Source organism: Condylostylus longicornis, unplaced genomic scaffold, assembly GCF_029603195.1.
Source record: "Condylostylus longicornis isolate FDR11 unplaced genomic scaffold, ASM2960319v2 ptg000009l, whole genome shotgun sequence".
NCBI lineage: Eukaryota > Metazoa > Arthropoda > Insecta > Diptera > Dolichopodidae > Condylostylus > Condylostylus longicornis.
In genome coordinates this window covers 1,833,464-1,850,591 of record NW_026577978.1, presented here as the reverse complement: position 1 = coordinate 1,850,591, position 17,128 = coordinate 1,833,464, and the positions used below count along the sequence as shown (strand labels likewise).

Sequence of the window (17,128 nt, the reverse complement as noted above, 5' to 3'; positions counted from 1 at the left end):
TAATTTATACTTTTATGTATAATTTGCTAGGCTAGTGTCTAAAATTTCTAGAATCGGTTTCCCATATTAATGCTCACATTCACCTGGTGTGATATGGTAAAACTAAAAAATTTAAAAATTGTTAGTTAATCAGTTTTTTAATTACAGAATTAAAGTATCTAATTCGTATAACAATATTATTATTTTATTAATCTTATTACAATAAAATAATTCTTAGAATATTCTTATGAAACCCCTCTCATATTTTGAAACAAATTAATTTGAATTTTCTTTCTCTTTTTGTTTTTTTTTTTTAATTTTTAATTTAATATTCGATTTTTATCAATTTTAAATAAGTATGAAAAAATTTATAAGTATATTTTAAAATTTTACAATCAAATATAAAGTTTAGATTTTACTGAAATCAAATTTATTTAGTTCAGTTTAGTGAACGCATTCAAATCATAAAGTTGCTTCCTTAAGGGAAAATTGAAACGTTAATATTATAAAAAAAAATTAAAAAATAATATTAAATAATAAATAATTTTATATAGAATAAAATGAAATTATTATTTGTATTAGCGTTATGTCTAGGATTAACCCTAGCCGGTATGTTCTTATTAAAGACTTTATTTTATTTTATAATCAATGAAAATATAAAGAATATTTAATTGTGATTTAAATTGAAAATATTTTATGATCTTTGTGATTTTAATTAAAATTAGGTTAATTAATATTGAACTTTTGCAATTAAAATTGTGAGGTCAAATTGCAGTCTATGAAATTATTAATAGAAATTGTGTATACAATGTGCAGTGATGTGATGATTTTAATAATAAAATTATTGATTTTTAAAAATTTTGCATTATAAAATTCAAAATATTGATGGAATTGCTAAATTAATCTTATATAGAGATTGCATAAAAAGATTCTTGTGTTGATTTCTTAATAAAATTTACTTTAATTTTTCAAGTGGTCATTCTAGTGCATCTCAATTTTTGTGCATTTTATATGAATATAATACACTACAGTTATGAGGATTTACAACTTCACAAAAATTTGTGTGATTTATGAAAAATTTGATTCTTCCAAATGCTTTTAAATAATTCAATGTGCTACCAAATTAAAATTATTATTTAAATAAAGGGTTAATTTTTTTTTTGGTAATGTGACAATGATTTTCTGATTATCATGTAATATTGACATTACATTGTAAAAATCTACTATAGCTTAAATATTACATGCTCCAAAAATTTTAAAGAAAATTGCTGCTTCTCTTAGTTTTATCATATTCCCCCTAATTGCTTCGAATAAATTGTATCAATTGTATTAAAACAATTATACAGAAAAAGTTTAAAATAATTTCTATGTTAAGTTTAATTATTGTCAACCTATAGTTGATTGGCGTCTCAATTTCTCCTGCATAGATTTATTTTTAATTAATTTGTAAAAATTGTAATTAACCAGGGTCCTTTTGTACCAACCATGCTTTAACTTTTAATTTTACTTTTTAAATTTGTCTTTTGAGTCTTGGTAAAACAGAAACTTTGTAATTTTTGTGATTAATTGATTAAAAATAGTTAAAAGTGGTTGGTGCAATAGGAATACTGGGCCCCTTAACATGAAATCTGTTAAAAATCTAAATATTTGAACAGACGACACTGCACAAAAATAAAGACTGAATACTGAACAACATTAGATAGTATGAATGTTTTGATATACAAAATTTTTATGAGCATTCCAGTTAAAAAGGAAAGCTTCCTCTTGAAGGACAACTACTTCTTAAAAACATACTATGCCTCGCCATTCATGAATCTGATTCTTTATTATAAATGATTTAATGTTTAATATTTTATTGCCTTGATTATGAATTAAATTCTATTTTTAACTTTCAATTATTACATAAGAAATTTCATAACTGATTATACAAATAAAACAATTAACAAAAAACAAAAAAAAAACAAAAACAAAAAACATAGGAAAAGGGAGGTCAATTCTGTCAAATTTTTATCAATATTGAGGTGAAATTTTATTTAAGAAATGTCAGTCATTTTATTGATAACGGTATATACATACATAATTTTATTAAATTTTTGCTTTTAAACACAATTATTATTAAAATACAAAGCCGAATTATCAAAAAATTTTAATATTTTTCTTTATTTTTATTTTATAAATTTTTTTTTTAATCACTTATTATATATATGTTGCTTACGTACATCCGATATAAAAATATGTTTTAATAAATAAATGTGATTAATTAAAATTATTATACAAAATGGAAATATTCTGATGCACAATATTTTAATTTAAATGCGACATTAGATTTAGATTTTAATCATATTATAAATAATTATGTTTGATGAAAATATTAATAATATTATTTAATTTGTTTTGTTTATTTCAGATGTTTCCGACCCTCAACATAGGTAAATTAAAATACTAAACAAATAGTGCTAAGTTATGATACAAATGTAATGGTAACACTGGTATGATATAAAAAATAAACGAAGTATAACGAGTCAGCAAAAAATTAAAAAATTATTAAAACTTAGAAACTACTTAATTAAAATTTGCCTTTAAATTGCAAATACTAGATTAAGATATTGCACTCTTCTATCGCTATGAAATCCAAATCACTTATGTAATTTTCAATTTGAAACATGCCATTTCCGATCAACATTTTTTTTGTACATCATTAAACAACTAGATTTGAATGACTATTGATAAATTTTTTACGGAATATAAAGAAATATAACAGTTTAAATTTTTTCCGTATAATTCCTAATTCAACTAAAATATAAATTTCTAATACCTTCCAAAATAGATTTCTACTTATATAAATTCGAATAGGGGCTGAATAAACAAAAATCTTTCTCCCTTATTCTTATTAAATTTGTCTTATTAACTTATAATATTAGTGTTACCGCTTATTATTTACGAAATTATGCTATAAATCGCAACACTGTTTCAAAAATCGAATTGGTTTACTTGGAACACCTACAGAATTAGAAAATAGCTGCTATGCAATATGTATTTGAAAATACGAAAAATATTTTTTTAAAATTAAATGATACAGACAAAATAGTGTTGCCGATTTTATTTTAAAAATTATTTTATGTTAACAAACTAATATTCAATTTTTTTACTTTAAAATCATTTTAAAATTTAAAAAAATCTTTTAATAAATGGTTGGTATTTATTAACATTATAATGCCATCAAAATATTAATAGGCGGGGATACAGGTATAACCAAATGTAAGTACTTATATAATTCTATTATTATACAGATGTTGAAATTGGCAATAACATTGGTATATAAAATTGCAAAATTTTATCGAATAATCCAAATTAAGAATAAAAATTTAATTGGCTGAAAACTACTTCAAAATTTTAAAAATTTATATTTTCCATTTATAATGCCTTAATTAACAATAACATGAAATTAACTAACACATTTAAATTTATTGTACGAACGCAGTCACTTTGAACAACACAAACAAACTATTGATGAAGCTAAAAAAGAATTGGAACAAAATTTAGGCTCTAATGTAGATGTAGATTTTCAAAAAAATGTTGGAACTGGTAATTGTGTAACAACTTGCGGAGGAGGGTAATATATTTTCATATTTTTGAAATTATAATGAATTTGACATAAGATTTTTTAATATATAGAGCCACAACTATTGAATTAGGAGCTGAAAATTTTGATACTCAATTTGGTGGAGCTCTTGGTACATTTGGTATTACTGGAGCAAGTGGTAGCGATATTGAATCAGCAAGCCATCATACATCATCACATGGAGTAGCTCCAATTTCAGTATCATCATCAGCAGGATCTGAACATTTTGAATCAGCATCTAGTAGTCGTCAAACAAGTCAACCAGTTTATATTCCAATTTCAACTGGAGGCGGTTCAGAAAGCAGTTACAGCCATCAAAGCCAAAAAGTTATAACACAACAAGCTCAACCTGTCTACATTCAACCATCTGGTGGCTCTGAAAGTAGCTATAGTCATCAAAGTCAAAAAGTAATAACACAACAAGCTCAACCTGTTTTCATTCAACCATCTGGAGGTTCTGAAAGTAGTTACAGTCATCAAAGTCAAAAGGTTATAACACAGCAAGCACAACCAGTTTATATTCAACCATCTGGTGGTTCTGAAAGTAGCTATCATCATCGTAGTGAAAAAGTAATTACATCACAAGCAGCACCAGTTGTTATTCCACAAGCATCTTCCGGTGGATCATCAAGTTCGTATCATCATAGCAGTCAAAGAATAATTAAACCTTCCACATTTTATGTTCAACCAACTGGAGGTACATCAGAATTTTCACAACATTATGAAAAGAAAATCGAAGCACAACAACCAATACCGATTCAATATAGTCCAAGTGGATCAGAATCATATCATCATGCTACTCATAAGAAAATAGTTCAGTCAGTTCAACCACAAGTAATTGTTCAACCAACTGTTGGAGGTTCCGAAAGTTATGTACATGAAGAAAGCCGTAAAGTTGAACAACAAGCTGTTCCTACATTTACATATACACCAAGTTATGGTGGTGGCAGCTCATCATATAATTTCCATTCTGAAAAAGTAATAAAAGCAACACCAACATTGGCTACAATAATTGCGCCATCTGGTGGTTCAGAAAGTTATCATCATGAATCACGCGTCTCAAAAATTCAACAAGCCCAACCACAAATAACATACGTTGCACCATCTGGTGGATCAGAATTTAGCAGCCATTATTCAAAAAAAGTAACAAGCAATGCAGCACAACCAATTGTTTATCAACCAGCTGGTGGCAGTTCATCATCACATTCATCATATTCACATTCAGCAAATAGTGGTAGTTTTGGTAGCAGTCCACTTATAATTGGCGGAGCTGGTGGTTTAGGTGGATCAAGCTCACATTTTGAAAGTAGTCGATTAACAAGTGGTGGTAGTGGAGGTTTTGGATCTACTGGCATTTTGGGTTCAACTGGTTTTGGTAGCTCAGGTTCTGAATTTTCTAGTCAATTTGGATCATCCTTCGGTAGTCATGGTTTTGGTTCATCTGGATTTGGTCATTCCGATTTACACCAATACATGTCAGAATCTGAACGCTTAGCTAGATTACAAGCACAACAGGCTGGTGTTGGCGGTTTAACAACTGGTAGTTCACAATTTGGTTCAGGATTCGGTTCATCAAGTGATATTGCCCTAGGTAGTGGTGTTAGCGGTGGTGTTAGTGGTGGTGCTGCTGGTGGAAGTGGTTTTAAAAGTAAATCATGGGAAAAGAGTTCAAAATGGTCTTCAGGAACTGAGGTAATTTTTATTGAATTTTGATTTTTTTTTTGGACTACTAAACAATTTTTATGGTATTTTCAGTATGGAAGTGATGGTAAACCAAAACAATATAATTTAATTTCAACAGCTGAAGGAGAACATGTCAATGTTAATGGAAAAGAAGCTGGTTATAAAGCAGCCACAACAACTGTCGATGAAGATGGAAAAGTTTCAACATACAGCATTCATACATAAAGTTTATTTTGAAAGCACTTTAGTGTGGTGTTCATTAAAATTTAAGATATAATTTTAAGTGTTTTGTTTATATAGTAAAAGTTTTGTCTAAATTAATAATTAAAAATAATTTTATGTGTTTTTGTTCTATATTGAAGGATTTGATATGCTTCGCAGTGGGGGTTTGAAGTGAAAATGTAGCTATGGGTAAAATACATTTTACAAATTCAGATCATTTTTTTAAATTTAGTTTTAGCTCGGTTATAGGGTTGCTTTAGTCTCTCAAAATTTTAATCCCTGTGTGGTACACTTTTGTCGCGGTTACTGGGCAGTTATATTGCAGCATAAATTTGTTTATTAAGGTATTTGTTATTAAAGTCCGCTAAATTTTCATGAATATCAGAAGAACTTTCTGCTAGAAAATGTGAACTATTCCAAACTCGACAAAATTTAACGATAACGTTGTTTTCAGCTCACATTGAATAATCTATGGGAACCGTAATAAAAGCATTAAACTTAAAAACCTGAAAATAATAATTTGTAAAAAATAAATAATATTACCATATAAATTTCCTATATACTGCTCTTCATATTAATATAACAATATTCCAGTTCTCATTATGAACATTATTCTTTTGACAACCCATTGAACTGTCTGACAACCCATTTAGATAACCACTGAAAATATTAGAATATAAGATCAAATAATTTTTACCATTAATTGTTTCTTAATTCTCTTATAAATTGAAGTTAAGTCTGAACACAATCATTAATCAAAATGTATTTTGTCACTATTAAACTTCAAAGACTTTTCATGTAATATGGGAACACCCGTCAAAGCTATATACATGTTTATACACCGTATTCTTTAACTCTATTTATATAGAAAATTTAGAGTATATAGAATATATATTAGATTTTTTATTTCATTTTCTTATAAATTTCGGGATCGCTTTTATGTTCTTATAAATTTAATTAATAAAATTTAAGATTTATAAAAAAAAACAAATAAAGAGCAAACAATAATAACAAACACTGACAACAGACTTTAGAAATTGAAAGTTTTCAAAATCTGTATAATCTTTTCTATATACTTCTAATATTACACGAAACATAATTAAATACAGGGTGTCTGAAAAGTTCCCGTACTTTTGGAAATACTAATTTTTCTCGTTATAATTCTGGTTTTTTTTTCAATTTGGTTTCATTATTCGCATTCGTCATGCAATTTTACCCCAAATAGTACCCGTCAACTGTGTCTTTACTTTTTGTTTGAATATAAATGAATTGCGATAACAAACGCATTACTATTATAGAATTACACAGGTCAGGTATGAAAACAGTTGAAATTGTAAGTACGATTGGTTACAAAAAAAATGCCTGTCTATGATGCCATAAAATTTTACCAGGAGTTGGGGAGCACTCGCATGTAATAAAATTATCATCGAACAGTGTGCAACCATTGTCAATATTTTTTCAAAGCGCCTCCTTGCATACCTCCGTACTGCAAATGGAGCTCACTTTTAGCATTTGTTGTACATTTTTTTATTGAAAATTGTTATTACTACTCTAGTAAAAGTCTCTGACCAGTTAACAATGTTGATTTCTTAATTTCAATGTTGTCAAACTGTATGTATATACGAATATCGCAGGTGAAAAATTCAGGTATAAGAAGCTTTTTTTTCACGAGTTTTATTAATTAACTTTCGATTATTTTTATTACTGCTTTGGTTATTATCATTGTATATTAAGAATACTTTGTACACAACCTGAACTGTGCGACGGTATGAATGACGGTATTTTTTGCTAACGTTTTGCTAACTTGACGGTATTTTTTACAGTACAAAAACTAAATAATAGTTATGATTGTTATTTTAAATGAAAACTTATTTGAAAATTAATCTAACTTGTAGTAGAAAAGCAAAAAAAGCAAAAAGAAAAAACAAAATTAGCTGCCTTTTTTTTCCCTTCTAAACTATTAGAAAATCAAAGATGAGAAAAAAAAAATTACAAATTAAATGGACGATTATTGTTTCTAGACATGAAAATATTGTTAAAGTTTTTTTGTAAGTTGTTTTTCGTTTTTTTTGTAAATGTAAAATTAAATTTAATAAAAATTTATTACAATTACAAAATAGTTATTAGTGGAATTATTCTTAAATTTAATTTTGTAATTTTAGTCTAGGGTTGGTACGTTAAATTAGAAATTTTCTTGTAATTTTACTTAAATAGCATTTTAAAAAATTCCGTGTATAGTATTGTAACTTGAGAATTAAAATGGCAATAATTTATATAGATAGTGACCCCAATTGATTTACTACGAATCATTCGCTACAATATTCCCCCTATAAACTGATAAACTCGAATAACTTTTGAGGCAGTCGTAAAGATTTCCACCTTTTTTCTGATCATATTACTAGAAAGTTCTTTGCTGTGCATTGGCTGTATACCTCTCCTATTTTCTTTGCAAATTCTGCTCGCGCTGAATAAGTTTTAATTTCTCAAAAAGGCTATGGCACGATAAAGAATTCGGTCAAATAAAATTTGAAAATATAAAAATCTTAGAGATTATGCGATTTGATTTGTTACACAATTGAAGTTATAAGGTTTTTTATATTTGCCGAAATAATTAGTAGCGCAGAGCTAGTTGAATACATTTTTAGAACTTTATTAAAAAAAAATTATAATTAAAATAGTTATTTCAACTGATACTGCTTTTAGTGCATCTATATATAGGGAATATTTTATATGTGCAATTTAGTAATTTGAAAATTAAGATCTTAATTATAAAAATTTTAATGAATTATTTGTTATTCATGATTAATTTTAAATGCTCCTTACAATATTTAGACATCGTGAAGATTCTTTAGTAGATTGCGATTAAATATTATTTTCCAATTATATTTTTAATTAATTCAAAATTAAAGTGAAATTAAATGATCTTAATCACTTATTTGTGCTAATATTCTTCTATAAAATGAAATTAAACTATTCGAAGAGGAATTATTACCAATCTGAAATTGATAATTAAAATTTTTCCCATTCTTTTCTCAATCTAATTCATCTAAACTTTAAAATATTCATTATAATTTGAACTACCTGTGTATTATAAGAATCGATTATTTTAAATAATCTCCCAATCTATAGATATGTATACATACATAAACTACTTCTTACCTTTATATACCTCTATACCTTTTTTTTATATTCGAACTTCAATCAAATGATTTAAAATTATATTTTAAGTCAAAAAAAGCTTCTCCCTCGCTTTATAACATAAAAAAAAAACAAACAAAAACAAAAAAATATAATCGCAATAAAAAAAAATTTGATGTGGTCAGCACATAACCGACCTGGTATTATGTAAAGATTTAATAATATTATGAAAATGGCCTTTAAATTCTCTTTTCAAATAGACCTAGAAAAATGTGAATATAACTTTTAGTAGAATTTCACTTTATTCTATCCGAATTCCCTGGAAATACGCCAGTTATTTCCGATAGTAAACAGAACTCAAATATTCTACCTTAGCTATTTTAAAAAATGTAAATTTGCTCACTTGATATAGGTTTCCGTACCATGATTTTCTCAAAAGTTTTACAATTAATGAATTTCAAGAAAATCGGATGATTATTTCTCTTTATATGTGCAAAAATGTAAATTTCGCACGAAGTAACCATGAACATGCTGACAGCTGATTTCTTTTAAAAGTTATGTGGCTTCTCGTACTGAAAAATTAAGCTTATATATAAAATTTCAGGAAATATAGAATATAAATATAGTCGAAAAGGTAAAATCGGTCAGTAGTAAAAATCTTACTCCAGAGACCTGGTATATATCGCAAAATTTGAACAAACCGTCTAATTTTCGATAAAAATTCACATATAAATTTGCATGAAAATCATTTCAGCCGAACTTTAGATACTGATCTGCACCGAAACAGACAGACACTAAAAATAATCCAATTACTCTTCCAGCTGAAAATTCCACATATGAAATTTGGTGCCATCACATCTCCTCCCTTGTTGTATGCAATGCTGTTGCTAAATATACAAGTAACAAGTAAAAAAACAAGTAAAAAAAAAATAAACAAAACTTATTTGCGATCTATGTAAGTACATAAAAATCTTTTAACTTTAATAACAAACAAAAATATTAATAATTTTTAAGAAGAAAAAAAAATTAAGATTTAAAACGATAATAAAGTCCGGATCTTAACGATTATTGCTTTTTAAATATTAAAAAAATTCTATTTAAAAAAATTTTAAATTAAAAAATCGTAATTTAGTTATAAGGAAGAATTCGCGGTGCGCGGTATTAAAATTATTTAATTATGTTTAGTTTTGAAAAAATTCATTAATAATTAATAAGAGAAAATATTTCATATTATATAACATGTTCAATATTGAAATAAAATTTTAATTAATTAAATTTTAATTTATAAAAAGTAAAATTAAGAAAATAATCATGAAATTCGTGAATTTTATAAATCTTGTATGGATGCTCGTGATTTTAAATAGTGTAATTGGTAATATTAAAATAAATTAGAATTTAATAAAATATTTTAAAATGGGAAATTTCTAATAATTATTGAAAACACATAGTAGATTTACATAATATCATACATAATAATATTATAAGTATTTACATACCCCTCTTACATACTCATTTATCTATATTACATATTGTATTCATACTACATAATGTTACTTACGATATAGTTACTTAATTTATATAGTCATACGGTATTCATTTCCGTTATGATGTCACTTTTCTCACATTATTATAACAATTTCGATATTTTAATTAATATACGTGCAATATGAAAATAGTGTGTTATTATTTATGAGATTTTAAGACCATTAAGAAATAACAGCACAATTTTATTTATGTTAGCAGAAAGATTATGAAATTATAAATGAAACGACTATTCTGTTATACAAATCTAAAAATTAACATGTGAATTTTAAATACAACGAATTTAAATTTAAATTACATACAATAGTATATTGAAGCCATCTATCGGTGATAAATATTAGAAATTTTTCTTTGAAAGTCAGTTAGTGAAAATATTGTACACATTTGAAAAGAAAGTGATTGATTTTAGCGTTCTATTCAAGGACACGTAACACGCTAACGTGTAATACACTCCTACTATAAATGAACCAGCCCTTACGAAAGAATAGTTGAGATTAGGGTTTGTACACACATTTATTCCGGTAGATGACTAAAAAAATATTTGAATTTCTACATAAAAAATTGCTTTATTTTGCAAACTATTCCCGATTTCCACGTTGTAGTTAAAGCTACGTATTTCTGTACAAAGAACAACTCAAATATCAATACTTAGATTTTCTTTAATAGGGTTATTCGAGTGTATAACTTAACGTGGCACCTAAACCAGTATAAATGAATATGATAATAGGAAATCGAGTTGAAGGTAGCAGATTGCACATATTTATTGCAGTAGATGGCTTTAGAATAGTTCGGCGTATTCCAAAAGAATTTTGACTGTTGCACACTCTTTATAGGGAGCTTTGTATTCAGTTGTAAAACAATTATATTAAAATCTAAACAAAAAATTATTCCTGGACTATGAGCGAAAAGCGCCAACGTCTTATCTTTACCTGGGTTTTTCAATCTTTCAAGTTGTAACATCAAGTTGGGAATTCAACAATTCTTGCCAATTTCTAAAATAAAACCGGTTTGTTTCGGTATAACTATAAAAGAAACGCTAAATTACATTGACGTAGGGTAAAAATTACAATCACAAATCCTTAAACACTAAAACATTTACATTATAAAACTTATACTGACACGACAAATCAAAAAACTAAAATAATTTTATTGAAATATTAATAATGTTATGTAATTAGGAGAACAAATTTTGTCAATATCAATACCTGAATCTTATTCACCTATAGGAGAAAGACAAGATAAAGGAAAAGTTGATCCAAAATTAGATTTAGAAAATTCAGATGAAGAACAATCATCAACACCAAGTAATATACCATCTTCAAAACATCCAAAAGGTAGTGGTAGTAGTGGAACAAGTGGTATTCAAGGAAAACCATCATCACCAAAAATTCAAGGAGTACGTGTTACAGTTGATACTGGTCCAAATGGTAAATCAGGTATTCGAATTATATTTTGATATTAAAGTATTATTCTTGAATATATCAGAACTACTAGGTTATCTGCTTCAGAATTTTCTAGTGATTTTCGTTTTCCTGAGCCGTTAAATTAAAATTTTTTAAACTATATTTAATTAACAGATTCATCCGGTAGTAAAGAAAGTGTTGAAATACTTGAACCGAAGAAAGGAAAACGTGTTGGAATACATACAGATATAACATTTGAAATTTCAGATGATAGTGACACTGGTAATTCAACATATCCAAAAGATAAAGGTACTTTTATTTTTCTTCTCTTATATAAATTTTTTAAATTTTAAATTTAATTTTATTTAAGATGCTGATGATGCTGATATTCCAATATTTAAAGGTCGTGATAGTTCAACACATCGTCCAAGAAGACCATATGATCCAAAACAAGATCATCATTGGAATAATGATCAACCACCACAACGACATCATAGTAGTGGACCAAATTTTAATGATGGGAATAGAAATAATTATTATCCGGGTTATTCATTAACAAATGATCAAGAATATTATCATAGTGGTGTTAGTGGATTAAGTGGTGGTGGAAGAGTTGGTTATCGTACTGATAACACTAATAATCGAAGAGATAATAATGGTTGGACTGGTTATATACCAATGACAAATATATGGACAACAGAACGTGCATATTATTCGGGTGGTTTTAAAACATATGAAGGACCACAATGGAAACCATGTTATTGTATATCAAATGATGGTAGAAATCGTCGTCAAAGTCGTATCGGATATTTAAAAGTTGATGATAAATTAGATTTACCATATTCAAGTAAAAGGAATAAATGATTTTAATAATTATAGTTAAGCAATATAAATTAATGTTATTTAATTCACTTAAGCTCAAAAGTTTGTAAAATGTTTTTTGGGCCGGATCTATATGAAAATATTTCATATTTCTTGAAATTTTCGTTAGTTTGATCAAAATTTGTCATACAGTATTATTTATTTAAATGCTAGTGCTGAAGTCAGTTGAATCCGGTTTGAATAATTAATAAATTTGAACAAATTTGAATCTGCAAGCCGTACCACGATCAATGATATTATTTTGTTGTTTATACAATTTCGGGTAATACACCTGAAACAATTCAAAAAAGATTTTATTAATTTTGGGTCAGAATTTCGGGATTTCGCTAAATGGTGGGCATTTTAAACAGATGGAATTTATTATTAGGCAATTTTTTCATTTGGGAGCTCTAAACAGAGGGGGGGTTGGGAGCTCTAAACATAGTTTTTATAAGAGTTAATGGCTATTAGTTTAATTTCAATTTGATTTTCAACAATTCTTAAACCTGTAATACTTTTAATGATACCGTATTTTCCCTCGTTTACGTAATTATTGTATATATAAGAAAACTAATTATGTTTTGCGATTTTAATTGTCGTATATTTTAAATTTTTTTTTCCTATTAAAATCAGACCCATATACAAATATGAATGTTTTGTGTTTTTACATGTGACAATTTAAAACTGTTTCCCATAAAATATTTTTTAAAACAATAGGCAAAATGTTTTCAAGAATAGTTTGTTTTGTACATATAGAAAATGTATATGAATAAATGTCATTTAAGATTTCATTTATGTTTGTTTTAAATATTGTAAAAATTTTCAAGATGAAAATTGAAAAAAAAAAGAGACTGATTGTCATGGCCGAAATTGTTATTAAAATTATTAGATGTGTTTACAAGCATAAGCCCGGAAATTTAACAATAGAATTAGTTATAACGACGAACAAAACACAAATTATATATGTATAGGTTTATATACATATATAAAGAAATATTTTAATTATGGTTTCTAAATAATATATTGAATAGCAGCAACTAAATAAACAGTTTCTAATATCGTAATAAATAACAAATTTTCAAACGGTATAGACCGTGGCATAAGCTGCGGTAGCTATTCTACAAGTAGTATCTTCTAAAATTGTCAGTTTGATTGGTTAAAACTATTAAAATTCATTTACTAATCAAACTAAAAGAAACTGAACCTTCAAAAATTGATTTATCATTGAGAGAATCTTGCATAATCTTAGATACCTTTATATTATTGGCTTGAAAAATAATTATTTTGTTTAGAATATGTCATCCATTATGCAATTTATTTGTTCCTGAAGATCGTATTAACTCATTTAAAATACAAGTTCCCAATAGATTCATTATGTGATCGATTTTTCTCCTTATCCAAGTAATTCTGATTTTATGATGATGTGGTACTATATTTACCTAAACAAAAATAAAGTTGGATAAAATCAAGGAATATACATTGGAAACTCCTTTTTCTGTAAATATGTTTTGTATATACACACTTGAACAATAAAAATAATCAATTGGAATAGGTGTGATAGTGATAATGACTATACACAAATAAAATGATAAGAAAGGTATTGTGGGAATGTGAGGCAGACTACGGATAATTTTGTTGATAAAACAAGAAAAAGGAAATCAAATACAATAAAATATTTTCATCCTTTTTTGGATTTTTCTATTTAAAAAAATTCTCCAAAATTTACCATTATTTTTCTTATTATTGCCTTTACTTTTCCTTTTTAACTCATCTTAACAACTAACATTTTATCATTGACACGTAACATATTTTACTTTCCTTTTTCTTCTTAGTTTTCCCTCTTTTCACAATGTGAAAATTGTAGTATGCAAGTACTATTTTGCTTAATGTGCGTTTAAAAATATTATTTTGAGGATGTGCAATAAGGGAAGCAATAATAATAATATGAGTGAATGGTTGATTGACCACCCTGTAGGAAAACATTTATTATTTTCTTTTTGTTATTCTTTGTTGGGCTTCTTAGATGTTAAGGATGTCTACAATTTGTTATGAGATGAAATATTGCTCGATTGAGTTTAAATTTTTAAGGTTGGTTTACACCAATGTTGGATTATTAATTGTAATGAATATTAATTGTAGAAATCTATAAATGAAAGTCAAGAAAATTAAGCTCAGAATCAAAATTGGTTAAGATTCGGTAGAGATTTTTTGTTGATGCAATTTTACAATTTATTGTTCTATTAATCGCAATTCTGAAAGAAATTCCAGCTTATAATTTAAAGACTGCTTTTTATTTAGAGAGATTTTGGTAACTATTTCTATAATATCATAAGTGAATTCAAAAATTGTAAGAAATTTTATTACGGCGATGATAAGAAAAGGGCTTACAAGTTTTCATACTAAAATTGATTGATTTCAAAGTTTCCATATATTCATTGAAATTTTTCAAATATAATGTTATATTCGAAATCTTTTAATACATTTTATGGAATTTAGTATAAATCCAACGAATAGTAAAATTAAAGTATTTATTTAACTCATACCCACTCAATATTTGGAAAGGATATTTTTGTTTTTTGTTGCTTTTCTTTATTATTCTGTGATTGGTAACAATAGAAACAAAACTTTTCAAGCAAGAAAATATCTCTGTTCTTGTAGTATTTACAAAAAAAAAAAATTTTTTTTTTTTTATAATGTACTTTCGATTCTATTTTCGATAGAAAATGAGAGAAAACACAAAAAAAAAAAAAGAAAACATTTTATTTCTCTATTATTAATTTTTTCAAATGATAAATCAGCAAACCTTTTAAAGAATTTTGCAATATTAGAAAAATAATATAAAAGATTACTCAAATTGGACAAAAGGCGGCTGGGTTACCTTAGACATAAACCCACTGTAAATTTATTGGTATGAAAAGGTAAACAAAATCTAACTCAATGAGAGTGATAGTGTTTACGAGAGAAAGAGACAGTATTGGTAGTTGTTACGGTTAGATCACTGAATAAATTTGCCAGTACTTCGACAGGGCAAATGTCTTCTGGTTCACAACCATCAAAAATGTTCCAAGAAAATTACGTGGATGGACAAAAAATTCTCACGAGTATTTTCATATTATACTGTAATTTTTGTGATCGAACACTATAGCTATCACAGCTCTTTTGTAAAATTTTGTTTTCTTAGAAGATTCACTAATTTTGAAGTTTAAGGAGAATTTATAGTACAAATACTGGGTGAGTACAAAACTTTGATCGATAATAATCTAAAAACATGAGGGGAAACAGTTATATAGTCAAAATTACGAAGTTGAAGATCATCGAAACTCTCAAGTTCTTCGATTTCATTACAACATAAGAATCCAATGGTTTACAGCACAACGTGTTGTAGGAAAAAATGGATTTAAAGTCAGTTAGAAAAGCACCGAAGATCCAATTGATTCGACCTGGCAAAACAACAGGAAATTTTATATACTCACAATTCCGGAAATACCTTTCATTGAACTTCTAAACTTGCTCGAATTCGTTATGACATAAAATCTTCGCTTGACCGTGCTGTGCTTCCTAAATGTGTATAAATATAAATTTTTGTTTAATCTAATTAAAAAAGAAGTTACAAAAACAGTAGAATAGACTGGATTTGATCTGTCATTTCGTGGAATCAACATTAGCCACTAAACCTATGATGTCGGCCACATTTAACTACGTCATGCCTTAAAATTTCCGACAAAATCTATATAAAATAAGTAATTAAGAAAATTTTCAATTGAACAACCCGATACATTGAATGTGAATGAAAGTATATTATTATAGAGTGATTGTGATAGGACTGATGATTTGTATAAGAGTTTATAAAAACTTCTTAAAAATTGTGTAATGATCTGTACAAAATATTTGTATATTTATTTACCTTTACATTCTTTCAATTGCTCTACAAATATAATGTTTGTATATAAACACATACAATTCAATTGGAATGGCATTAAAAATTGAAAAAAAAAAAAAGAATTCCATTTTTGTTTTGTTTTTGATGTGGTTTTATTTATCCTTCAGGATATTCACTTGTGTTATGTAAGTGTATACTTGTATACCTAAGTATTATGTGGCATTATTCATTTTCGATCTTTGATTTATAATTTTTTTCTTTTTTTTATTTATTTTGGTAGACAAATAAAGTAAAGAGATGTTCTACTACTATACTGAGAGATTTTCGAAACTAAATAAAAATTTTTATATATAAGTAAAATTTTGTCCTTTTTTTACTCTTATATTATACTCTATATATTCCTACCGGATTTTTATATTAGATATAGATAAATTGTAAATATTTTAAATAAATAAAATATATTAAAAATTTATTTCGGATAAAAATTTGAAAAAAATAAAAAAATATAAAAAAATTTTAAGAGAATAAAAAATAATAATGGAAAGTGTTATTTTTAGAATAGATTCTTTCAAATTTAAATTATGTATAAGTGTTTTCAAAAGACTGTATGAAAAAAGAGTTCTAGTAAAAAGTATCATAGGCTATAAATATGTTGTAACTTTGATATGGCAATAATTTTAATAAGAATCGGCAAAAAATCTCAAATTTTTGAGTTGTTTCTAATGCACGTACTCTAGTAGAAACTACAATCCATCAAACGAAACGGTTGAACGATTGGAATATTGAACTGTTCACATA

The 17,128-nt window shown here is 26.5% G+C and overlaps 2 protein-coding genes across 5 annotated transcripts; both read left to right on the top strand.

The window, feature by feature from the left end:
* The first annotated feature begins 437 nt into the window (after nt 1-437).
* On the top strand, nt 438-5,612 carry LOC129618602 (hornerin). Of its 2 annotated transcripts, XM_055533444.1 has the most exons (6): nt 438-588; nt 2,387-2,408; nt 3,214-3,237; nt 3,461-3,592; nt 3,655-5,293; nt 5,357-5,612. In XM_055533444.1, the coding sequence occupies exons 1-6, from the start codon at nt 540-542 to the stop codon at nt 5,507-5,509; spliced, it is 2,019 nt and encodes a 672-aa protein (XP_055389419.1). In that variant the 5' UTR covers nt 438-539; the 3' UTR covers nt 5,510-5,612. The 2 variants fall into 2 exon arrangements, with proteins under 2 accessions (XP_055389419.1, XP_055389420.1); XM_055533445.1 differs by lacking the exon at nt 3,214-3,237.
* A 4,182-nt stretch (nt 5,613-9,794) lies between these two features.
* Nucleotides 9,795-12,482, top strand: LOC129618610 (uncharacterized). Of its 3 annotated transcripts, none has more exons than XM_055533458.1 (4): nt 9,795-10,016; nt 11,413-11,622; nt 11,764-11,898; nt 11,960-12,482. In XM_055533458.1, exons 1-4 carry the CDS (start codon nt 9,956-9,958, stop codon nt 12,451-12,453), a joined length of 900 nt encoding a protein of 299 aa, XP_055389433.1. In that variant the 5' UTR covers nt 9,795-9,955; the 3' UTR covers nt 12,454-12,482. The 3 variants fall into 3 exon arrangements, with proteins under 3 accessions (XP_055389433.1, XP_055389432.1, XP_055389430.1); XM_055533457.1 differs by having other exon boundaries at nt 11,365-11,613; XM_055533455.1 differs by having other exon boundaries at nt 11,365-11,622.
* Nucleotides 12,483-17,128: the final 4,646 nt, after the last annotated feature.

Bases quoted from the DNA above. Each gene is read 5' to 3' on its own strand.
- LOC129618602 (XM_055533444.1), top strand. From the start codon at position 540: ATGAAATTATTATTTGTATTAGCGTTATGTCTAGGATTAACCCTAGCC. The intron at 2,409-3,213 runs GTAAATTAAAAT...AAATATTAATAG, and splicing joins GTTTCCGACCCTCAACATAG to GCGGGGATACAGGTATAACC. The intron at 5,294-5,356 runs GTAATTTTTATT...TGGTATTTTCAG, and splicing joins AATGGTCTTCAGGAACTGAG to TATGGAAGTGATGGTAAACC.
- LOC129618610 (XM_055533455.1), top strand. From the start codon at position 9,956: ATGAAATTCGTGAATTTTATAAATCTTGTATGGATGCTCGTGATTTTA. The intron at 10,017-11,364 runs GTAATATTAAAA...TTATGTAATTAG, and splicing joins GATTTTAAATAGTGTAATTG to GAGAACAAATTTTGTCAATA. The intron at 11,899-11,959 runs GTACTTTTATTT...ATTTTATTTAAG, and splicing joins AACATATCCAAAAGATAAAG to ATGCTGATGATGCTGATATT.